This window comes from Hemiscyllium ocellatum, chromosome 32 (assembly GCF_020745735.1).
Source record: "Hemiscyllium ocellatum isolate sHemOce1 chromosome 32, sHemOce1.pat.X.cur, whole genome shotgun sequence".
Taxonomy (NCBI): domain Eukaryota; kingdom Metazoa; phylum Chordata; class Chondrichthyes; order Orectolobiformes; family Hemiscylliidae; genus Hemiscyllium; species Hemiscyllium ocellatum.
This window is the reverse complement of record NC_083432.1, coordinates 5155175-5180827: the sequence shown is the minus strand read 5'-3', so window position 1 is coordinate 5180827 and position 25653 is coordinate 5155175. Positions and strand designations below refer to the sequence as shown.

The 25653-nt window shown below is 43.1% G+C and overlaps 1 protein-coding gene across 1 annotated transcript in view; it reads right to left on the bottom strand.

The window, feature by feature from the left end:
* Positions 1–25653, bottom strand: part of dcaf7 (ddb1 and cul4 associated factor 7) — a 51765-nt gene that overhangs the window by 8989 nt on the left and 17123 nt on the right. Inside the window, exons 3-5 of the mRNA XM_060848533.1 lie at positions 14575–14693; positions 10008–10217; positions 5985–6102 (exon numbers count right to left, since the gene is read on the bottom strand). Coding sequence (XP_060704516.1) covers positions 5985–6102; positions 10008–10217; positions 14575–14693 — 447 coding nt within the window. The remainder of the gene's footprint in view (positions 1–5984; positions 6103–10007; positions 10218–14574; positions 14694–25653) is intronic.

Genomic DNA, 25653 nt, shown 5'->3' with positions numbered 1-25653 from the left:
CTAAAAAAAAAATTGCCCCTCATGTTCTTTTAAATCTTTCTCCTCTCTCCTTCAAAATACATCCCTGGTTTAGAACTCCCCCAGGTTAGGGAAAAGACAATTTGCCTTATCTATAAACCTCAAGTTTATAAACCGCTACAAGATCACCCTTCAACCTACTACACAACAGTGAAAAACTCCCAACATATCCAGCCTACTTTTAGAATTCAAACATTTCATTTCTGGCAACATCCTGATAAATCTTGTAGGAACCCTCTCCTGTTTAATAATATCCTTCCCCTAACAGGGTGACCAGAACTGCACCAAATCCTCCAGAAGAGACCTCACCAATGTTTTGCACAACTTCAGCATGTTGTCCCCATTGCTCTAGTCAAAATGTCTAAGCAATGAAGGCAAGCATGTTAAACACCTCACCTACCCTGCCTGCCTGCGATGCAAATTTCAAAGAATTATATACCTAAACTCAGAGGTGCCTCTGTTCAGTCTCTGTTCTACAACATTACCCAGGGCCCCACCATTAATTGCATAAGTCCTGCCCTTGTTTGCTTTTCCAAAACATAATACCTCCCATCAATTTGAATTGAAAGCCATCTGTCACTCCTCAGCTCACTGATCCAAGTGATCTTTGTAATCCGAGATAACCTTTTGCACTGTCCATTATACTACCAATTTTGGTACCATCTGCAAACTCACTAACCATGCATGTTTCTCAGATTGAACAAACAGGAACAATTGCATGCTCCAGAGGTCAGTGACAGGAGGTTTGGAACTGCTGCCCTTCCATAACTATGTGAACTCAAAATTGCAATTGTAAAATCAATATTTTAAGTGATACAAAAAAATGAGTGCAATTAATTGAGAAGAGGATTAATTAGTTACAGAAGTGTTATTGCTAGACGATTAATCCAAAAACTCAGCTAATGTTCTGGGTACTCTGGTTCAGATCTCTCCACAGCAGATGGTGGAATGTGAATTCAATAACGTCAGTCTGGAATTACGATTATTAAACCATTGTCGACTGTTGGAAAAACCCATCTGGTTCACTGATGCCCTTCATGGAAGACAATTTGTTGTTCTCATCTGATCTGGCTGCTCTTGGAAATGGTATAGCAAGCTACTCGGTTGTATAAATTGCTACAAAGTCAATGAAATGAAACTGAACAAATCACCTGGTATCAACTAGGCAGTGGAAAAGACAACGGCAGAAACAGACCTGTTGACCCTGCAAAGTCCTCCTAACAAACATCTGGGGGCCAGTGACAAAATTAGGAGAGCTGTCTCACAGACCAGTCAAGCAACAGCCTGACATTGTCCATAAGAAATTATTTTCTGAGTATGACTATGTCAGACACCACCATCTCTGGATACCTCCTGTGCCACTGGCAGGACAGAATCAGAGGTGGTGACATAGTGGCACACAGTCAGGAGGGAGTCCTTATCATGTCTCTGGACCCTATGAAGTTTCACTGCTTCCAGTTAAACACAAACAAGAAACCTCCTGATTATCACATACTGCCCTCCCTTAGCTGATGAATCACATTGAGCAACACAGAGGAAGCACTGAGGATGGCAAGGGCACAGAATGTACTCTGGGTTGGGGATTTCAATATTCACCACCAACAGTAGCATGGCAGCAGTACTACTGATTGGGCTGGTCATATCATAAAGGACAAAGCTCTAAGACGGGTCAGCAGCACGTAGTGAGGAGAAAACATACCTGACCTGAACCTTACCAAGCTTCCAGCTGCAGATACATGACTATAGGAGGGCATGTCAGGAGCAGCACCAGGCAGGCCTGAAGTAATGCCAACGTAGTGAAGCAACAAACAGGACGATTTGCATTCCAAACAGCACAAGCAGCAAGTGATAGAGTTAAAAGATCCCACAACCAACAGTTCTAAACTCTGCAGTCCCACTACATTCAACTGAGAGTTGTGGTAGATGGTTAAACAACTCACTGGAGGTTGAGGCTCCACCAATACTCCCATCCTAAACGATGGAAGAGCCCAGCACACCAGTGTAAACAAGAATGCTGCAGCATTTTTCAGGAATCTTTAGCCAGACCTGTCCAGCGGATGATCCACCTTGGTCTCCAGCATTACAGATACCAGTCTTCAACCAGTTCGATTCACTCCTTTGATATCATGAAATAGTTGCAGGCACTGGACACTGCAAAGACTCTGACATGGGCCCTGACAACCTTCCGACAATTGAACTGAAGGCTTGTGCTCCCCTAGCCAAGCTGTTCCAGTAGGTTCAAAGCTGATCTATCCAGCAATGTGGAAAATTACCCAAGTTTGTCCTGCACAAAAAGCAGGACAAACCCAACCCGGCCAATTACTGCCCTAGTCTACTCTCGATCATCGGAAAAGTGATGGAAGATGTTGCCTGCTCATGGAATTTCAATTTGTGTTCTGCCAAGGACATCAGCTCCTGACCTTATTACAGCTTTGTTCAAACAGAGTCAAAACAGCGGAATTCCAGAGCTGAGGCAGGTGAGACAGCCCATGAACATTGAGGTTGCATTCAACCAAGCGTGATGACAAAAGGCCAAAGAACCCTAGCAAAACTGGAATCAATAGGTATCAGAGCAAATATTCCACTGGCTGGGGTCATACATAGGAAGATGGCATGGGTGTGGGAGAGAAGTCATCCCAACCCCTGGGTATCTCTGCAGGAGTTCCTCAGCATAGTGTTCTAGGCCCAACCAATTTCAGCTGCTTCATCAAAAACCTTCTCTCCATCATAAGGCCAGAAGTGGGGATTTTCATCAATAACTGCACAAGTTCAGCACCATTCCTGACTCTTCATATACTGAAGCAGTCCATGTTCAAATACAACAAGATCTGGACAATACCCAGGCTTGTGCTGACAAGTGGCAAGTAACATTCACACCACGAAAATGCAAGGCAAGGACCATAATCAAACCACTGGCCCACTGACATATTACCACTACGGAATACCCCACCAACAACATCCTGGGAGTTATCATTGACCAGAAACTCAACTAGACTCACCATATAAACACAGCAACTACAAAAGCAACTCAGAGGCTAGGAGCACTGTGGTGAGTAACTCATCTCCTGACTCCCACTTGCCTTGATGGGTGCAGCTCTAACACTCATGAAGTGTGACATCACCCAGGACAAAGCAGCCTGCTTGATTGGTACCACATTCACAAGCATCCATTCCCTCCACCACCTCAGCAGCAGCAGTGTGTACTATCTACAAGACGCACGACAGAAATTCACCAAAGGTCATCAGACAGCACCTTCCAAACCTACAACCACTTCCATCTACAAGGATAAGGGCAGCAGATACAAGGGAATACCACTAAGTTTCCCTCCAAGCCACTCACCATCCTGACTTGAAAGTGTCGTTAAAAATCGCACAACACCAGGTTTTGGTCCAACAGGTTTAATTGGAAGCACACTAGCTTCATCAGGTGATTGTGGAGGGCTCGATCGTAACTCGGGCGTCGCTCCAAAAGCTAGTGTGCTTCCAATTAAACCTGTTGGACTATAACCTGGTGTTGTGTGATTTTTAACTTTGTCCACCCCAGTCCAACACCAGCATCTCCAAATCATGAAAATATATCACCGCTCATTCAGTGTCACTGGGTCAAAATCCTGGAAGTCCCTCTCTAATGGCATTGTGGACTGCAGTAGTTCAAGAAGACAGCTCACCCCGACCCTCTCAAGGGCAATTAGGGTCAGGCAATAAACACGGTCAGCCAGCAATGTCCACATTCCGCAAAAATGAATTTTAAAGAAGAAATACTGTTGTTATTATTTTAGGACATTGGAAGCAAATCTATGCTGAGAAATTAGGACATCCTGAAAGCCGAGATGAAGTGTATTACAGGACAAACGTGAAAAAGCAAAACAAGGGATTTCACAATTTAGTGATTTGGATACACAAATTGATACGTCCCTGGTGTTACAAATAAGATAAAAATGTAAAAATGATAATGGTAAACTCACAAATTATAGAATAGGCCAGTTTTGGCCAAATTAATAAATACATTTTAGGGGATGAGATATTTTGGCTAGAGAAATTGTGACACTGGAACAAGGAAGGTTTAAAGAAAATCAGATAGATGTTTTCAAAATGATGAGAGATTTTAACGTCTTAAATAGAGATAATCTGTTTTGACATGCAAGGCGAGTCAGAGGTTAAACACTTTAGTTCATCACCAAAACAAAGGGAGGCTAAGTGAAAGGCTAACAGGACATCGAGATCCAAATAGAAACAGTGGTGAAAGCAGCCTCCACAATAAAAGTGATTGATTATGTTAATAAAACAAAACAAAGCCATAAAAATCCTACCAAGAAAAAAATTCAGGGAACTCTGAATGGCACAGTGGTTAGCACTGCTGCCTCACAGCACCAGAGACCAGGATTCAATTCCCACCTCAGGCAACTGTCTGCGTGGAGTTTGCACATTCTCCCCGCGTCTGCGTGGGTTTCCCCTGGGTGCTCCGGTTTCCTCCCACAGTCCAAAGATGTGCGGGTCAGGTGAATTGGTCAAGCTAAATTGCTAAATTGGGTGGGTTGCTCTTCTGAGGGTCGGTGTGGACTTGTTGGGCCGAAGGGCCTGTTTCCACACTAAGTAATCTATTTAATCTAATCTTCAATCTCTGTCTGAGGTGATATGGGCCAGTAGCAGAAATCAATTCTGCAGCAATCTCACTTAGACCCACAGATGCAGTGTGATCAATGGGAAATACCACATGAAGGCAACTGAGATGCCTCTCTGCAGCTTGGACAGTAGAGAAACCTTATTATCTGAATAGCAGAATATCTGGCAAAATCACAAGGACTCGATGCTTGGCCAAACTACATTATCCAGCATTCGAGTATCCAGAATTTGATTAACCAAACGAAACACTCCCTGCCTGCGTCCTTTGGATAATCAAGGTTCCGCTGTATTGCAGAATGGAGAGAACCGAACCAAGTATTGCACCCAGGGTACTTGCTTTGAAAAAGTTACTTCTAGCACTGACCCTCCAACACAAACATCTTCAAAAGTACAAAGGGGAAAGAAGTAGTTTTGTTCAGTCAGAACATTTAATATGCTGCTGGGAGTCACATGCTTAAATCTATTGCTCTGGACATGATTGCAATCCTGCCTAAGTAGCTAACTATGAGGTCTGCAGATGCTGGAGATGCTGAAAATGTGTTGCTGGAAAAGCGCAGCAGGTCAGGCAGCATCCAAGGAACAGGAGATTCGACGTTTCGGGCATAAGCCCTTCTCGATGTTTCGGGCTTCCTGAAGAAGGGCTTATGCCCGAAACGTCGAATCTCCTGTTCCTTAGATGCTGCCTGACCTGCTGCGCTTTTCCAGCAACACATTTTCAGCTAAGTAGCTAACTATGTATTATACATCTCTGAAAAATGAAACAACATGTTCTGGGTCAACCACCTTTTTTCTGGATTAGAACAAATTACTAAAGCAGACACAGGAACAAATTACTGCAGCTACTGGAGTCTGTGCTGAAAACAAATGCTGGAGATCACAGCCAATCAAACAGCATCCATGGAGAGACAGCAAGCTAACATTTCAAGTGTAGATGACTCTTCAGAGCTGAAGTGAAGTGTGGAGATGACAGCATTTATGTGATAGTTTGGAGGGGGTGAGGGGGATAGTGGGTGTAAGGTGCTGGTGGAGAAAAGACCTTCACAGTTCAGAGGACGTGATCGGAATGTGAGAATGGCAGAACAATGGTGTGTACTTGTTATATCCTTCCCCCCGATCACTATTTGAACTATCAACATTTTTCTCCATCAGCAACATCCCCTGCCCCCATCCTCAACCCCTTGCACATTACAGCGTAAATGCTGTCCCTTCCACATTTCATTCCAGCTCTGATGAAGGATCATGTAGACTTGAAACATTAGCTCTCTCTCTCTCCACAGATGCTGCCTGACCTGCTGTGATCTCCAGCATTTGTTGTTTTCAGTACTAAAGCATATGGTCTTTACCTGCAGTGCAGATGTGACATGAAGAATGCGGAGCCCAAGCAATGCCATTCACACATGCTCGGTGATTGTTCAGCCGGGCCACAGGAGTGCAGGGTACACGAACATCGAGAATTACCACCTGCAAAGAAACGACATGTGGTTTTAGTTCAGACTTCAGGATGAGTAATTCGTGACAACAAGGTAACAGTGAAGTCGGAGGTTTCAAGACAGGATTACTCACCCGAATTCAAAAGTGACTAGATATGAAATGAATAATCAACATCCTCACTAACTCAATGTAATTAACCTGATTAGGCTTTACACGATGTTAACACAGATATGATATTTATGGAGATCCTACATTTAACTGCCAAGGTGGCTCTCAATGCTGCTGAAAATTCTAAAGGTGACAAGGACATGAAGTCCGAGACACAAACACTGCAGATGCTGGAATTCGAAGTAAACAAGCAGGAAGCTGAAAGAGCACAGCAAGACAGGCAGCATCAGGATGTGGAGAAGTCAATGTTTCAGGTATTAACCCTTTTTCAGTACAATATGAAGTTGTCTGACAGGAAATAAACAAACAAACAATGGCAGTAAAGGAGGATATACAATGGGGTCAGTCCCAGGACAACACCATCCCTTGACATAAATTGAGACTTAATTAAGAGTTAAATTCAACATTTGCATGATACCAAACTTAGTGTGTCAAACAATAAGGATGCTAGAACCAACTGCAACTGGATATAGATAGAATATTGATAACAATGAGCAGACACATTGCAGCTAAAATTTAATACAAGTGTGAAGGGGATGTGTTTTGAGAAAAGGGAATAGCAGCAGCCGCCTGTCCAGGTCTTCTGCTTATTTCTGCGTACCCCCAGTCGGGCACTATCCTCTTCAATTGTTTGCAACGGCCTTCCATTTTCAACTTCAATGAGCAATATGACAGAGGAAAAGAATCCATGAGGGAGCTTCCCGTTTCCCATTGATTACTGTCCTCTTCACAAATGATATTTCATTCGTAAGCAATCGTTCCTTGAAATTTTAGATTTTCCAGCATCATGAAAAATCTGCTGGTTTCACCAACAGCCAAGGCTCAGAATCCCCCATTCAGGGCCTTACATTCTTGAGTAAAGGGTGACCCCTCCCATCCCTTGAATCGCACAGGACTCTCACATCTTGAGAAGAAGCAAGATTAAGGGGCAGAAGAGATGCACACTTATGACAGACTTTGGCAAAATAGACAACAACCCTTCCACTACATATCAGGGGCCAAAGATTTAAGGTTGGTTTTAGATAAAGAAGTACAATGAGATGCAAAAAATATACTTTTCTTCTTAGTCAAGTGACAAATCATTTGGAACACACTACTAAAGCAGAGATCAATAATTCCAAAAATTGAGGGGCACAAGCAAACAAATCTGCAATTCAGGCGATGGGACTGGCTGGATTCCTTCAAGATCTGGCATGAACCCAATGGGCAAAACGGCCATGTTGTGTACTGTAATAGTGGCAACACATTCCAAAAAAGAAAAAAAAGAGTGGGACCATAAAATCCTGTGAACCCTGAATATTAAAGGGATATACAGCAGTGATTTAATAACGAAAGGGAGGCTTATGGCAGATGCTGAGGGCTCAAACAGCAAAGCACTAAAGGAGTACAGAATATGCAAGACAGAACTTAAAGGGAAAGGATATTGACGGGTAAAGGTAAATCCTAAGGTGCTTTACATTAAAGGTAAAAAGATAATAATGGAAACAGTAGAGCCCTTTCAGGCCCACAGTGTGCATGCAGCCAGAAGGATGCAGGTCAGGTTCTACATGAACACTGCTGGTGTTCACTAGTGAGAGGGATGACACAGGTATAGAAATCAGGGAGAAGTCCTGGTGAAACATGTGAAGACATTAACAGAGTCAAAGGGAAGGTTCTGAGTGTTCTGACAGGCTTAAAAGTAGATAACCTCCAGAGTTGCATGAAATGTATCAGAGGTTGTTGAGTGAGGCAAGAGAGGAGATCATAAACATTTATGATTTTTCTCTGGCCTCAAGAGAGGTGCCAGAGGATAGCTAATGTGGTATAGCTATTCAAGAAGGGAGGAGATGAACCAGACCACCTCAGCTGATCAATCTAATTTAGATGGTGGGGAAATTATTGGAAGCAGTTCTGAAGCAAGGATTAATCAAAAACATCTAGCATGTCTGACCAATTTGGTTGAATTTATTGAAGAGGTGACCAGGTGTGCAGATGAGGGCAATGTTTTTGATATAATCTACTTGGTAAAAACAATGACTGCAGATGCTGGAAACCAGATTCTGGATTCGTGGTGCTAGAAAAGCACAGCAGTTCAGGCAGCCTCCGGGGAATAAGAAAATCTATGTTTCGGGCAAAAGCCCTTCATCAGGAATACAGGCAGAGTGCCTAAAGGGTGGAGAGATAAATGAGAGGAGGGTGGGGATGGGAAGAAAGTAGCATAGTTTACAATAGCTGAGTGGGTGTGGGGATGAAGGTGATAGATCAGAGAGGAGGGTGGAGTGGATAGGTGGCAAAGAAGATAGGCAGGTAGGACAAGTCATGGGGACAGTGCTGAGCTGGAAGTTTGGAACCAGGGTAAGGTGGGGGAAGGGGAAGTGAGGAAACTGGTGAAGTCCACATTGATGTACTGGGGTTGAAGTGTTCCAAGGCGGAAAGTGAGGTGTTCTTCCTCCAGGCATCTTGTGGTGAGGAAGCGACGGTGAATGAGGCCCAGGACCTCCATGTCCTCGGCAGAGTGGGAGGGGGAGTTGAAATGTTGGGCCATAGGGCGGTGTGGTTGATTGGTGCGGGTGTCCCAGAGATGTTCCCTAAAGCGCTCTGCTAGGAGGCGCCCAGTCTCCCCAATGTAGAGGAGACCGCATTGGGAACAAATGATATTGGTGGATGTGCAGATAAAACTTTGATGGATGTGGAAGGCTCCTTTAGGGCCTTGGATGGAGGTGAGGGAGGAGGTGTGGGTGCAGATTTTACAGTTCCTGCAGTGGCAGGGGAAGGTGCCAGGACGGGAGGGTGGATTGTTGGGGGGCGTGGACCTGACCAGGTAGTCACGGAGGAAACGGTCTGCGCAGAAAGCGGTGGGGAGGGAAATATATCCCTGGTGGTGGGGTCCATTTGGAGGTGGCAGAAATGTCGGCGGATGATTTGGTTTATGCGAAGGTTGCTCGGGTGGAAGGTGAGCACCGGGGGGGTTCTGTCCTTGTTACGGTTGGAGGGGTGGGGTCTGAGGGCGGAGTGTGGGATGTGGACGAGATGCGTTGGAGGGCATCTTTCACCACGTGGGAAGGGAAATTGCGGTCTCTAAAGAAGGAGGCTATCTGGTGTGTTCGGTGATGGAACTGGTCCTCCTGGGAGCAGATACGGTGGAGGCGGAGGAATTGGGAATACAGGATGGCATTTTTGCAGGAGGTAGGGTGGGAAGAGATGTCATCCAGGTAGCTGTGGGAGTTGGTGGGTTTGTAAAAATGTCGGTGTCAAGTTGGTCGTCATTAATGGGGATGGAGGGGTCCAGGAAGGGGAGGGAGGTGTCAGAGATGGTCCAGGTAAATTTAAGGTCACCTCTTCACTCTTCGGAAGGATCAGATTGCACTGACCCACATGAAATTACACAACATACAAACTATACATGTATCGTGTGTGACTGGGCATGATGTTTACAGTGGAGTAATAGCCTCCAATCTGTGAATATCTTTAGTTGGTTTGCCTAATGTTCATGTGTAAGCTTTCATGTGGCTAATCATCCATTAGTGATTTTAAAACTTAAAATTTTGTTTTCAGCATTTAACGCTGTGTTTACTGTGCAGTTCCAGGAATATGGACACACAGTTTCTCTCTCCTTTCTCTCCCCACAACATGCCCAAAAAAGAAATAAGTGCTAAATCACAACAGATTGGAATTGAACACAAGACTGCCTCAGTGTGCAGATCTCAGTTCTGCACATGGGAGAGACGTCAATTATGTCATCGAGATATTATTAATTTTCAAATAAGGTGAGTATTATCCCTACTCACCTCCATTCCATCCATTGCCATGGTGGCCAGATAATTGGGATCTTGCTTATTCCAGCACAAGCGAAGCAATGGATGGTGCTGGGGATCTTCATAGATGATAGTGCTGTGCTCCAAGTGCCGAAGGTCAAACATGCGCACGGAACCATCTGCACCCACAGAGGCAAACATATCTCTACCACCTCCTGCCCTGCTGAATGCAATGTCATAAACCTGCAGATGGGAGAGAACAGCAACTTGAAGCAATCATGCTGCCTTACCACCAGCACTTTAAAAGGACAGGAAGATACAAACACAATTTATTTTCAAATAAAGCGCTTTCAATCTTGTTTCGTCTTTCAACTTCTCCACAGTTATTTTTGTTAAGTTATTATGCCTTAGAAATGTTTTTCAGTCTGCCACTCTCTCATCTTAAATAAGAATGAAAGTAGTAAGCCATCAACTATGCAAAGAGAAACTATCATTTTTCAGCCTAATAGCTTACACTGCCTGACAAGTCCAATATGCAGCCAGTCTCATACTTAATGTGCCCAAAAATGCAGAACTTCTCAGTTCAGTAACTAACTGGCAATAACAGAGAACCAGCGAACTGCCTGACATAAAATGAAGGTGACTTCAATGGTATCATACCCATACTCAATATTTAATTTGTTCAATGTTCAATGTGCAGAGTGAAGGGAGTTTTAGGCTGCATTTAGCCATGTTGCAGCGATCACAGAAGTATTTAATGCTGATGTACAACATTCAGAATGGAAGATGCTGTTATCCAGACACAATACTGTATCTAAATGGGCATCTGCACTGCAGAAAGTGGAACAAACCAACTTCCAGGTAATAATTGTTTCACTTCACACTAGATTACGTTAGACTATCTGGTTGGCATGAATGAGTTGGAGCAAAGGATCTGTTTCTGTGCTGTACATCTTCATGACCTTACCTCAACTTATTTCCCCCTCCCCCGCACAGATCAGTAAATAAGGCCAATAAGAATAATTTAAAAGTCACCATAGTTTTAGGAGACGATGGTACCAGTGTACAGTGGTCTTCCCAGACTATAAGCTGCTCTCTCATTCGAGGCAACTAGTAAGCAGTGTTTTATCCAGAGGGTCATAACACCTCAAGTGAGGGGATAGGTTGAGAAGGAGAAGCCTTCATAGTAACCTCAGCCTGTGCAGGAATCAAACCATTGCTGTTGGCTAACCAGCCACCCAGTCAACAGAGCTAAACCGATCCCCAAATTAGGGGAATACAGACACTGGAAACAAAAAATAAAAGTAGGCCATTCAGTTCTTCAAAACTGTCCCACTGTTCAATATGATCCAGCCCAAGAACCGTAGCTCTTTCTGAGAAGATTCAATATTTTGGCTTCAACCACTTTCTATAGCAGAGAATTCTATGGCTCATAACCCTCCAGGTGAAGGGGTTTCTCATCTCAGTCCAAATGGCCTACCCAATATTCCTTAAACCTAAACCCTGATTCTGGATTCCCCATTCATTGGGAATATTCTTCTTGTGTTTAGCCTGACTAGTCCTTTTGGAATGCTATAGGTTTCATTGAGATTCTCCCTCATTCTTCTAAACCCCAACAAATACAGTCATGACTACCCAGTCTCTCTTCCCAGTTCAGTCCTGCCATACCAGGAATCAGTCTGGTAAACCTGTGTTGCACTTGCTCCATAGCCAGAACACCCTTCTTCCAATAAAGGAGACCAAAACTGCACACAGTGCTCCAGGTACAGTCTGACCAAGCCCTGTACAAAACTGCACACAGTGCTCCAGGTACAGTCTGACCAAGCCCTGTACAAAACTGCACACAGTGCTCCAGGTACAGTCTGACCAAGCCCTGTACAAAACTGCACAGTGCTCCAGGTACAGTCTGACCAAGCCCTGTACAAAACTGCACACAGTACTCCAGGTACAGTCTGACCAAGCCCTGTACAAAACTGCACAGTGCTCCAGGTACAGTCTGACCAAGCCCTGTACAAAACTGCACAGTGCTCCAGGTACAGTCTGACCAAGCCCTGTACAAAAGTAGCATGATATCCCTTCTCTTCTACTCAAATCCTCTTGCTCTGAAGACCATCATGCCATTTGCCTTCTTTACCACCTATGTACTTATTTTCAACAACTGGAATACAAGTTGTACCTCCCTCTTCACTCTAACACCATTAAAATAATAATCCACCTTCCAGTAGCAAAGTGGATAACTATATTTTTTCCATATACACTTAACAACCACTCAACTTGAGTGTTTTAAGTTCTAGCAAATGAAAGTTAATTTGAAAATAAAAAATACCTTTAAACATGTCTATAATTACCCAATCACTGGCACAGCTGCAGACTCAATGGGGCAAATCTCCTCCATCTGCACTACCCCATGATAGCACCATCTCTTTCTACTCACATCAGCAGAACCAATGAAAATCAATTTAGGCAAGCAGCACATAAACCATTCAACTGCTGCCAAAACAGTTAACAATTTTCATCGTACTTAGTACATCTAGTTCTTCCTTAACATGTGCTCTGCCATTAAGAGGTGCTGCTCAGAATGCCAATATTTTTACTGTAGCTACAATTACAAAGCCTCCATTCTACAATCTGTGCATAAAGTACAGGATTGCACTGGCTGCAAACCAAATATCAAACCAGCAAGTCTCAGCGAGGCCAGCAGCTTAAACAAACCACCTCCAGGGAGTCACTGGTATTAACAGATTCTGGCTACTTTGCACAGCCCAATGTACAGGACCCAGACGCTGGGAACAAGCCAAGCAAATCTCATACAATAAAAATAGAAAGTGCTGGAGAAACTCAGCAGGTCTGGGGACATCTGTGGAAAAAAAAACAGCGTTAAAGTTTTAAGCCCAAAAGATGCTTTGGAACAGATCTCATGCAACATTTAAAAAAAAAAGTGTTTTTGTTCCATTCATTGCCTCTATTCACATAGCAGGAACTGAGAGTATCATTCAGATGTTTTTAAATACATATCATTACTCTGAAGCAGTGTTACTAAATCATTAACATATTTTACTACTAACCAGTTAAGAACATTTGCAGTCCAGTAGACACAGCGCTCATTTGTACAATTACTACCAATCAATATGCTGGATTATGCAGAATAACAGAACATGATTAAGGAACTGCCAGCAGGTGATAGCTACAGCCACACTGTCCTGATCACTAAATCATTGCAACAAGTGTTGGATCAATTGTCTAAATGACTGTAGATTCAAAAATATACCTACCAAAACAGAATATCTCAGTACTTCTTCAGACATAAAATAAGATTAAATAACTGTTGCAGTTCCACAATAGCACCTTTGTTCATCAGCAATCCGTTTCCTCAACTGCACTTTCCTGCCTCTGCCCCATAAATCAAGACTCTTGGGAGATCAAAAAGTCATCCAACTCAGTTGGAAATACATTCAATAAACCAGCCTCCGCTGTTCTCTGTGGAAGAAAATTCCAAAGATCAACAGCTCTCCAAGAAGAAATTCCATTTCTTATCTGGCTTAAAACAGGAGACTTCTTATTCCGAAATTCTGCTCCGTTACTCTAGATTCCACAGGAGGAAAAACATCATCTCAACATCTGCATTTTCAAGCCCTGTTGGAATCTTACATGTTTAAATAAAATTAAACTCTCATTCTTGCAAACTCCAATGAATTTAGGCCCAACTAGCTCAACCTTTCCTCAAAACAATCCTTTCATCCCAGGAAACAATACACTGCTTACTGTTTCAATCCAAGTCTGTCCCTCCTAAAGTGAGGAGATGCAAAACTATACAGGTTGTTCTCCTATAACATTTGTTTTGTTAACACAAAGTGTGGACACGGTTTCTAAAGTGTGAATTTTTAAAATGTGTGTTGACTGTAACACAACTACATGGCCAAGACTTTCAGTGCTGTCTTTGGAGTACAATGTGGGGTTGCACAAGAGCACAGCCATTGTGTTATAGAAGAACTATTCTACAGTGCTTTAAGTGCAGAGTCATCAGTTTGACCTCTGTAGTGTAGTGTACAAAAACTCCACCACCTCATTTCATTTCTTTAGCTTTGGATTGCGGTCTAATGAAGGAAAGTCACCATTTAGGGATTGAAACATTCTATTTGTCTCTCTGATCACTTACTGTGCTAACTTTTAAAAATTCACTACAGCTAGTGGTTGTCCTTCATCTGTCCTGCTCGTTACAACCTCAAAAAACTTGTCAAACACTATTAACGCTTTCACAAATCCACTCAGCCTGACTGTATGATGATTTTCTAAATGTCCTACCACTATCACATTAATAATGGACTCCAGCATTTTCCCAATGACAGATGTTAGGCTAACTAGCATAAAGTTTACTGCTTTCTCCCCCTCCTTTCTTGGAGAGGGTATTTAGAAAGATTGCAACCAACGTGTCCATTAACTTGTCATCACAATACATCTTCCCCCATCAAAGCAGCTAACTGATTGGGAATCTAGAACCAAAATACAGAACAGGTGTTCTGTCCTGTCCACTGACTGACTTACTGAGTATACTCGTATCCTGGACTGAACCGCACATGCTTATGGTCAAAGACCTCATTACCTCTTTATCATGAGCAATAAGTTGCGTTTTCACATGTCCAGAGACCAAATTGACTCGGCCAAGTACCTGTCCTGTCTCCAGACCCCAGATTGTACATGTGGTGTCTATACTGGAAGTACCTGCAGAGAGAAGAGCAATCATTACAAAATTGACAAAAAGGAAAAAGCGGTTATTCAAAACAAGTCTAGCCACCCCCTTTTTTTTTGTGAGGCAGCCCTCCCCTAAATCTTTTTATTCCAGCAAAACACACAAATGTCTCTTAAACCCTTTTCACTTACCATTTTTACTCTCACTGAAAATTCTACAACTTTATTCTTTGGGAAAAAGACCACTCTGCCCTTTATCCATTAATGTCTTGTTTTTCCTACTTGTTCCAATCTACATCATGAATCATTTCCTGGACAATATTTATCAAATTTCTAATTTCTTAGAAATTAAAAACATTCTTCAAATTTCTGTACAAAAGAAAAAGTCCAAACTTCTAGAAATCATTAATTTAATTTACAACCCTTGAATCATCCTGGTTCCTCACTTCCGTACTGAAAAGCTTTAAACAGCTTTGTGAATTTGAATTCCAACTGCTCTTTTGAGGTATACTGTTTACAGTAAAAGGTTCAATCAGTTTTGTCAATACCCTTCATAATCTTGAGGATTTTAAATGAGATTTCATAATGAAAGAAAACAGTAAAGTCGTTAACATTTCAACAACTCCTAGCAAGCCCACTGCTTTTATCCCACTGGCTGGTTTACTTTATAGCCGGACGAGAAGTGGAAGCAGTGAATGCATTTCCAGTCATTTGATATGGAGACAAAATCTTGTTCGATGCCAGCTCTCTCAGAAAGGAGAAATAAGGAAACCATTTTGGTTAAAAAGTCACAATAGGGTCCATGATTAGGCCTGGCATTTGCAGAGAAGTTCAAATACAAAGATGGTAGTGTGACTGCATAACACATCTGCTGTAATCTCTCTCTATACATGATTGAGTGCTGGAAAACTCAGCTCGCCACAGAAATTTACAGCTGCTTAACAAAGTGAATGGTTTTGATTCGTCGAAAGCCACAGGCTCTGAAAACTTTCTAAATGGGTTACAGGTTTTCAGTATTTTTCCTTAAATTCTGTCAGTGTACAGCATATGACTGAGTGATAGTATATGCTAAGAATAAAGCCTATAGTGTGAGTTAGACCATGATGACAGTCAGGAATCCTAACTGACTTCAGCTAAACTGGTCTGGACAAGAGGGAGACCAAATCAGCCAGGTTCTCCATAGTCCCCAGTAGTATACTCAGGTGTACACATGAGGTATGAACAGTATAATACCAACTTATGTATAATAACCAGCCAAGATAGAATTCATGCATCTTCTGAAGGAAGAATAAAAAGTGAAAACAAAAGCAATCAATATTTAAGACATGGTACATGTTGACCTTTGTCCTGCTTGTTTTGTTATTTCTCACACCAGTGGCATTCATTACACAGACAAGCCTCTGATTAAACAGTGTGTTCACAAACTTAAGGTTTAGCCAGCAATGAATTTTCCAGCACAGTACCACACTTTGCAGCATTGCCAAACTTCTGCAAAACAGGATTCCTTATACAAATATTATCTCCTTGTGAGTTCAGAGATTGCATTTACTGCTGCCCCCCTCAAATTTCTGTCCATCTTTCTAGGAGATCCCTCAGCCTTCAGTGCATCATTCATGCTCAAGTCCAAAACAGGATTGGGATTGTAATGTCTTAGTAAGTGAATGAACAGAGCAGGAGAGGCAAAGAATCCCAAACACAGCCAAAAACTGTAATTACAGTCACTGTAAAACAAATACATAGTGAATACCACATTGGCTATAATTAGCCTCAGTGGGCAAGGACAAGAAATTAGAAACACACTTACCAACAGCAAATTGGAGGAGCTCAATTGCATTTTGTTAGACAGAAAAATTGATCAAATCACCTCCTATCTAAGTCCAGGGAAGAGAATCATAGTTTTCTTACATTTGTAATTAAATTCTTGAAGTCCAAGTGTTGCTTTGGTAAATCTACCCTCCACTCTGCCCAGAACTGCTCATGGTCTAACCTGAGTTTTGTACAGGTGAAGTCTTGATGTCTATCCCTTAGTTTTCCATTGCTCTAAATCTAAAGGACAACATTTAGCCTTTCTGATTATTTTCTCAGAGGAAGTGAGGACTGCAGGTGCTCGAGAGTCAGAGTCAAAACACATGGTGCTGAATAAAGGACAGCAGGTCAGGCAGCATCCGAGGAGCAGGAGAGTACATATTCTTCATGAAGAGCTTATGTCCCAAAATGTCAACTCCCATGCTCCTTGGCCGCTGCCTGACCTGCTGTGCTTTTGCCAGCACCACACTTTACGAATTTGATTTGCTGAGCCTATACTTGGCGAAGAGTAATCTCGATTACCTGAAGGGCACAGGCAGGAAGTATTTCGTTTGGTTAATCAAATGCTGGATAATCATAGTTTCACCATGTATCAGGACCATGCAATCTTGTCTGGATAATCCAAAATTTTCATAAGTGAATGCAGGATAATGGAGCTTCTTTTGTTGACATGCAAGGACCTCCAAGTCTCTCCATCCCTCCAAACTTTTTAGTTTCAGCATTTAGAAAGTATCCTGTTCAATCGTTTTTAGTTTCAAAAAGTGGATGACTTCACAGTGGCTTAGACTGAAATCCATTTGTTAGTTCTGGTCATTTACTCAGCCTATAAATGGTGCCTCCATTTACAGTGCTTAGATTTCTATTTATATTTGAGTCACTGCAGATTTAAAATGTCTTTCCATTCCAACATCTAAACAACAGGATATTAATTATGGCGAATAATTGACTACTCAACACAAATTCTTGCAGGACATCACCATTCCCAACTTTACTCCACCTTCTGCTTTCTATATTTGTCTTCAGTTTGTAGGCAGTTGCAGCCTTGCTGGCTTGATTTCAGTTGAGGGGGAATAAGGTTATGGTCTAGTTTTAGGGAAAGCAGCACAGTGTTAATGATAATAAATGCCTGTTTAAGGTGTGACAAAATTAAATTTGATATAGTTTTAAACAGCTTCAATCGGAAGCTTTGAGCTAACTATATCTCATGTCAGAGAAATCGCTTCTGTTCTGTGATATAGTAATGAAAGGCAACTTCACATGACTGTAAGTAACAAGGACAGTTTTCATGACTCTATCGAGACTGCTCCACCTTGAACATATCCTGAAGTAACTGTCAACTGAAGAAAACACACATGATGTGATCATCTCTGCATGAATACCCTTTGGAACAGCAGATAAAATTACGACAGGAACAATATCTGAATTAATATGCTAGAGATATAAATTTATTTTTAAGCTCGCGAGCAAGGGATGACAGTGTCTGTGGTTAGCACTGCTGTCTCACAGCACCAGGGACCTAGTTTGGATTCAAATCTTGGGTAACTTTGTGTGAAGTAAGCATGCGTCAAATTGCTTCTTACTGCACTGTAGGGATTGGAATAACTGGAGCTTCATTATAAATCTTGATTCAGAACTGCCATTCTTGTCACAGGGTGAGATGCATTATTTCACTACTCAATTTAAAATGCTTGAATCGTGGTACCCACGTACAAAGTAAAACGTTGGAGCTTCAAAAGGAGGAAAATTCTTAAAAAGTTATGATCTTCAAAGTGCTCATCAGGTACAAGCCATAGACTCTCAGTTAGCAGAAAACAGGACTTGATTTATTAATACATGCATTTGAAAAGGGTAACAAATTAGGTAACAATTAGCATACTGCCGATCATCAATGATGGGCAAAGAGGTATGCTCAAAAGGCAATCTATATACTGTAGTGCAAATACTTTATAAACAATCATGGGTAGAAAAGTGAACTGTAAAGAGGACATAACAAGGATACAAAAAGGGATAAAGACTGGTTAATAGTGAATGGATAAAGGTGCAGCAAATGGAGAAGAATGTGCAAAATGTGAAATTGTTAACTTTGGTAGAAAGATTTAAAAAACAAGTAGTGAAAGACAGAGGAATCCAGGTCACCAAGTGAATGAATCACAAAAAAGCGCTCAAATGTTATTGCTCATTGTGAGGGAAATTGAACACAAACATAGGGAGGTTATTAGTGGAATTTCTTGTGCTGTGACTGGATATGGATTTAAATTAGGCCATCAGTACAGCTTAAAACTTTACATAATTAATATTTTAACACTTCAAAATTTTTTTTCACTTGAGAGTTTGGGATTTTAGTTAAAAATCCAAAGGACTGTGGATGCTCAAAATCAGAAATTGCTTGTAAATCTGAGATCTGGCAGCATCCATGGACAGAAAGCAGGGTTAATGTTTCGAGTCCAATGACCCTTCTTCAGAACCATTCCAAATACTTGGGGTTTGGGTTTGGCTGCTGGGAAGAGAAGAGGGATAAAGTGTGGAACAGTAATAATAGTCAAGGATTTGTTAGTGAGGGAAGTGAAGTGCTGAGGAGGTTAATGCATTCAGTGTGGTCTGCACGGACTTAAAGATTTTCTGATAAGGTCCTTTTTGGGTCAAGAAAGTAAGAGCCCAATGTACAAAATGGCACACTGGATCCAAACTGGCAGAAAGACAGGAGGCAGAGGATTGTTTCTGAAACTGGAAGTCAGTTTCCAGTGGGGTTCCACAGTGCTCAGGTGTATATTAATAATTTTGATTTTAAATGAAGTGGGCATGATCCAGTAGCCTGCAGATGGCAAAATGATAGAGCAGTAATTAGTAGATAGCTATTAATTTTAAGTGGAAGTTATCACAGACAGGTTGGCTAGGCAGAACAGTGAGAAAGGGTATTTTATCTGGCAAAATATGAGGCAGTTATTTGGTGAGGGATAACAAGGCAGAGAATTATGAATGGTAGGATGGTGGGAAGTACTGAAAATCAGAGGGACTTTGGTGTGTACATTCACAGATCAGAGAAGGGGAGGCAGAGAAGATGGACAAGAAGGTAAATGTAAGTTAGAGAACTGTGTGCCAATAAAGTTAATCCAAATGTGCCCAACTGGAAACCATGTTTCCAGGGAAATACATTCCCTTCTGAAGGCCAGGTCGGAGTCATTCAAGTTGGGTGACCCTAATCTATACAGTAAATCTAAGAATGACCTTCCAAAGCCATCAGGGACACCAAGAAACAATATTAGACTAAGACACATGAACACATGCTTACTGAAGCAAAGCTTACACAATATAATCAGGCTACAAACCAAAGTCAAGTAGAATTGCATGACAACAATGCTTCCCTCAATCTCGTTTCGAACTGAAGGTAAGCCAAATTATGTCAACTGCCCAGACAGTATCAGGGGCACCGGTTCCTTTAGTCACTGCCACAGAGGTTACATCAGCCTTGAGGGTGAACCCACAGAAAGCAACCAGCCCAGATGGAGTTCCTGGACATGCACACAGATCCTGCGTGGATCAGCTAGCAGGAGACTTCACAGACAGCTTTATCTTCTCCTTAATCCAATCGAAGGTTCCTACCAGTCTCAAGAAAACCATCATCATTCCGGTGCCACCTCAATAACTACCACTTGTTGTCTCTGACATCCATCATTATAAAGGGCTGCGAGAGGTTAGTAATGGCACACGTCAACTCCACTCTCCAATGGGAGACTGGTGAGCAAGGTTTGATCTCATGGAATACAGGGAGAACTTGCCATGTGGATACAGAACTGGCTCAAAGATAGAAGACAGAGGGTCGTGGTGGAGGGTTGTTTTTCAGATTGGAGGCTTGTGCCCAGTGGAGTGCCACAAGATCAGCACTGGATCCACTACTTATTTACATTTATATAAATGATTGGGATGTGAGCAGAAGTGGTATAGTTAGTAAGTTTGCAGATGACACCAAAATTGGAGGTAGTGTAGTGGACAGCGAAGGTTACTTCAGGTTAGAACAGGATAAGGACCAGATGGGCCAATGGGCTGAGAAGTGGCAGATGGAGTTTAATTCAGATAAATGTGAGGTGCTGCATTTCGGGAAAGCAAATCTTAGCAGGACTTATACACTTAATGGTAAGGTCCTAGGGAGTGTTGCTGAACAAAGACGTTGGAGTGCAGGTTCATAGCTCCTTGAAAGTGGAGTCGCAGGTAGATAGGATAGTGAAGGCAGCGTTTGACATGCTTTCCTTTATTGGTCAAGAGTATTGGGTACAGGAGTTGGGAGGTCATGTTGCGGCTGTACAGGACATTGGTTAGGCCACTTTTGGAATACTGCATGCAATTCTGGTCTCCTTCCTATCGGAAAGATATTGCGAAACTTGAAAGGCTTCAGAAAAGATTTACAAGGATGTTGCCAGGGTTGGAGGATTTGAGCTATAGGGAAAGGTTGAGTAGGCTAGGACTGTTTTCCCTGAAGCGTCAGAGGTTGAGGGATGACCTTATAGAGGTTTACAAAATCACGAGGGGCATGGATAGGATAAATAGACAAAGTCTTTTCCCTGGAACGAGGGGAGTCCAGAACTAGACGGTATAGGTTTAGGGTGAGAGGGGAAAGATATAAAATAGAGCTAAGGGGCAACTTTTTCACGCAGAGAGTGGTGTGGATGTGGAGCAGGCTGTCAGAAGAAGTGGTGAAGGCTGGTACAATTGCAACATTTAAGAGGCATCTGGATGGGTATATGAATAGGAAGGGTTTGAGGGATATGGGCCAGGTGCTGGCAGGTGGGACTAGATTGCGTTGGGATATCTGGTCGGCATGGACTCAAGAATCTGTTTCCATGCTGTACATCTCTATGACTCTGTGACTGTCTTGATCCACTCCAAATCACCTACCATCGCAACCTGCTCATGGCAGAAGTCATCTCCTTACCTTACACACATTCCTTGAACATCTGAACAACATGGATACTGATATCACTCTTACATATTGACTTTAGCTCAACCTTTCAACGCTATAACTCCAACCAATCTTTTCTCCAAATTCCGAGACATAGGACACTGCTCTCACTCTGCAACTGGATCCTTGATTCCCTCACTGAAAGATTGTAATAAGTGTAGATAACATCTCCTCCACCATAATCCTCAACACCGGTGCCCAGCACGGCGGCATACTCAGCCCGTTACTATACTCCTGTTACAGTCAGGAGGAGAAAGTGAGGACTGCAGATGCTGGAGGTCAGAGTTGAGAGTGTGTTGCTGGAAAAGCACAACTGGTCAGGCAGCATCCGAGGAGAATCGATGTTTTAGGTGTGAGCCCTTCATCAGGAACTAGGCATGCGGGCCAGGCACGGAGAGATAAATGGGAGTGGGGTGGGGGAAGGTAGCTGTTAAAGCGATAGGTGGATGAAGCTGAGGGACAAGACGATAGGGTGGAGCGGAGCAGATGGGAAAGGCGATGGACAGGTCAGAAGGATAGCTGGGTTGGGAGCTTGGGGCTGGGATAATCTTGGGGGCCTGGGGGGAGAGGAAATGAGGAAGCTGTTGAAATCCACATTTATCCCATGTGGTTGCAGGGTTCCAAGGCGGAACATGAGGAGTTCCTCCTCCAGGCTTTGGGTGGTAATGGTTTGGCGGTGGAGGCAGTCCAGGACCTGCATGTCTTTGATGGAGTAGGAGGGGGAGTTGAAGGTACAGATAAATTTCTGACGAATGTGGAAGGATCTCTTGGCAGAGCTCAGGGGAGTTGTGTATGGGCACAGGTTTTGCACTTCCTGCAATGGCAGGGAAAGGTGCCAGGAGTGGGTTGTGTGTGTGTGGGGGGTGGCGGTGGGGAAGGAGAGAGATGGGCCTGTGGGAGTCAATGGGCTTGTATTATATATCTGTGGTTGGCCAGTCACCAGAGACAGTGATGGAGAGGTCTAGGAAGGGGAGGGAGGTGTCGGAGATGGTCTAGGTGAATTTGAGATGGGGGTGGAAGGTTTTGACAAAGTTGGTGAACTGTTCAACCTCCTCATGGGAGCATGAGGTGGTGCCGATATAGTCATCGGTGTAGTGAAGGAATTGTGGGGGGGGGGGGGGGGGGGGGGGGGGGGGGGGGTGGCAGTATAGCTGGGTCCCATGCGGGTGCCCTTTGGTTTGGAGGATGTGGGATGATTGGACAAAGTTGTTGTTGAGGGTGAAGACCAGTTCAGCCAGGCAAATGAGGGTGTCGGTGAAAGGGTACTGTTTGGGACGCCATGAGAGGAAGAAATGAAGGGCGTGGAGACCTTTGTCGTGGCGGATTGCTGCGTACAGGGACTGGATATCCATGGTGAAGATGAGACACTGGGGGCCAGGGAAACAAAATCTTGGAGGTGATGTCAGGAATGTAGGTGGGGAGTTCCTGGACTAAGGGGAACGGGACAGGAAGAGAGGAGTCCAGTGGGACAGGTGTAAGCTGAGACAATGGGTTGACCAGGGCAGTCAGGTTTGTGACTCTTCGGTAGGAGGTAGAATTGGCAATGCAGGGTTCACGAACATAGAGGTTGGAGGCTGTGGATGGGAGATCACCAGAGGTGATGAGATTGTGGATGGTCTGGGAGATGATGGTTTGGCGATGGAGGTGAGGTAGTGACCAAGGGGGAAGTAGAAGGAGGTGCCTGCAAGTTGGTGCCAAACTGTTACCACCTGATGCCTAGAGGGAGAACGCCTCATATTCCACTTTAGGACCCTGCAACCACACAGGGATTTCAACAGCTTCCTCATTTCCATTCCCTCCACATTATCCCAGTTCCAAGCCTCCAACTCAGCACCATCCTCCTGACCTGTCCATCACCTTTCCCATCATCCACTCTACTCTACTCTTTCCCCACCCCCCCACCAACCTTCTCCCCTAGCTTCATCCACTTATCACTTTCTCAGCTATCCCCCCCAACCACCAACGCCACCCCTACCCCATCATCTCTCAGCCCCCAGCCTCATTCCTGAGAAGCCTCATTCCTGAGAAAGGGCTTATGCCAAAAACGTAGATTTTCCTGCTCCTCAGATGCTGCCTGATCTGCTGTGCATTTCCAGAAAAACACTGGACTCCAGATACAGTCGTCATCATTGTGTGGCCAAATTCTGTGCTAACCCTATTTACAAGTTTGCTGATGAGACCACCACAATGGGTCCGACCTTAAACAATGGCAAGACAGAGTACTGGAAAGAGATACAGAACTTAGTGCCATGGTGTAAAGACAATAATCTCTCTCAATGTCAGCAAAATGAAGGAGCTGGTCATCAACTTTGGGAAGGGGAATGGAGGACACGCTGTCTGTATCAATGGTGCTGAAGTGGAGACAGTCAAAGCTTCAAGTCCCTCGGAGGAAACATTACCAATCCTCCCTGGTCCATCCATGTCGATGCTACAGTCACGTGACATACCAATGACTATGTCCTCAGAATACTAAAGGAAATTCCACACGTCCACAATATCTCTTACCAAATTTTAGAGGTGCACATAGCATCCTATCCAGATACATGACAGCTAGGTGATATCTGCTCTGCCCAGGACCAAAAGAAACTACAGACAATTGGAGCCCAGGCCAGTCCATGACAACCACCAACTTTCCTTTCATCTACTCCACCTACACTTCCTCCTCCCTCGGGAAAACTACCAACATAATCAATGACCTTCTCACCTCAGCTGTAAATCTTTTCCATAAAAGCAGAAGATACAAAAGTTTGAAAAAAAGTACCGAGTGTCAAGACCAGCTCCTTCCCCACTGTTATCAGGCTTCTGAATAGACCGCTTATTCTCTGTACCTTCTCAGAAGTTGTAACACCATAGTCTGCATTCTGTTCTATTACCCAGATATACCGTATGTATGTATGTATGTATGTATGTATGTATGTATGTATGTATGTATGTATAATATGACTTACCTGAATAGCAAGCAAAACAATACTCTTCACTGTTCCTCAATACAGTGAACCATAATAAATCATACCTAAGAGGAATATTTACCTTTATTAGCAGATTTACAGAATACAAGATGAAGGCAGTTTTGCTGGAATGATATGAAAAGTTGATTAGACCAAAATTGGAGTACTGTGTGCAGTTCTGGTCACCATATTATAGGAAGGCTATGATTATACAGAAAAGGAGATTTACCAGAAATACTGCCTGGGCTGGGGTCTGAGCTATGAGGAAAGACTGGTTAAACTGGGATTATTTTTCCTCAGAGCAGCAATTATTGAAAGGGGATCTGATTGAAGCGCTTAAATTATCAGGGGCTTAGGTAGGAAAGCAATTTTTAAGGAAATCCAAGAGGATTGTGGAAGTCTAGAACTCTCTCCCTGAAAAGGCAGTTGAGTCAGAAACTCTCAATATTTAACCAGTAATTAGATGTTCACTTGCATTGCTACACCTTCCAGAAATATATGAGCCCAGAGCTGGAAAAGGGTATTCAGATTCTGGATGCAAGTTTGCTCCCTGAGCTAGAAGGCTCATTTTCAGACATTTTATCACCATACCACGCATCATCAGTGAGCCTCCGGCAAAGCACTGGTGTTAAGTCCCACTTTCCACTTAAGTGTTTACGTTTCCTTGGATTGGTGATATCATTTCTTGTGTTGGTGATCCAATTTCCTGCATTGATATCAATTCCGATTCTTTTTCTTAGAGGATGGTAGATGGTGTCCAAATCGGTGTGTTTGTTAAAAGTGTTCCGGTTGGAATGCTGTGCTTCTAGGAATTCTCGTGTGTCTGTTTGGCTGGTCCTAGGATGGATGTGTTGTCCCAAAGTGATGTCCTTCCCTCATCTGGATGGAAGGATGCTAGTGAGAGAGGTTAATTTTTTTTTGTGGCTAGCTGATGTTCATGTATCCTGGTGGCCAGTTTTCTGCCTGTTTGTCCAGTGTAGTTGTTATAGTTCTTGCAAGGTATTTTGTAAATGACATTAGTTTGGTTTGTTGTCCATATCAGGTCTTTCAGGTTCTTTAGCTGCTGCTTTATTGCGTTGGTGGGTTTGTGGGCCACCATGATGCCAAGAGGGCTCAGTAGTCTGGCAGTCATGTCTGAGATGTCTTTGGTGAGGGGAGAGTGGCTAGGGATTCTGGACACATTTTGTCTGCTTATTTGGGTTTGTTGCTGAGAAATCCACAGACTGTTCATTGGGTACCCGTTCTTTTTGAGTACGCTGTTTAGGTGATTTTCCTCTGGTCTTCC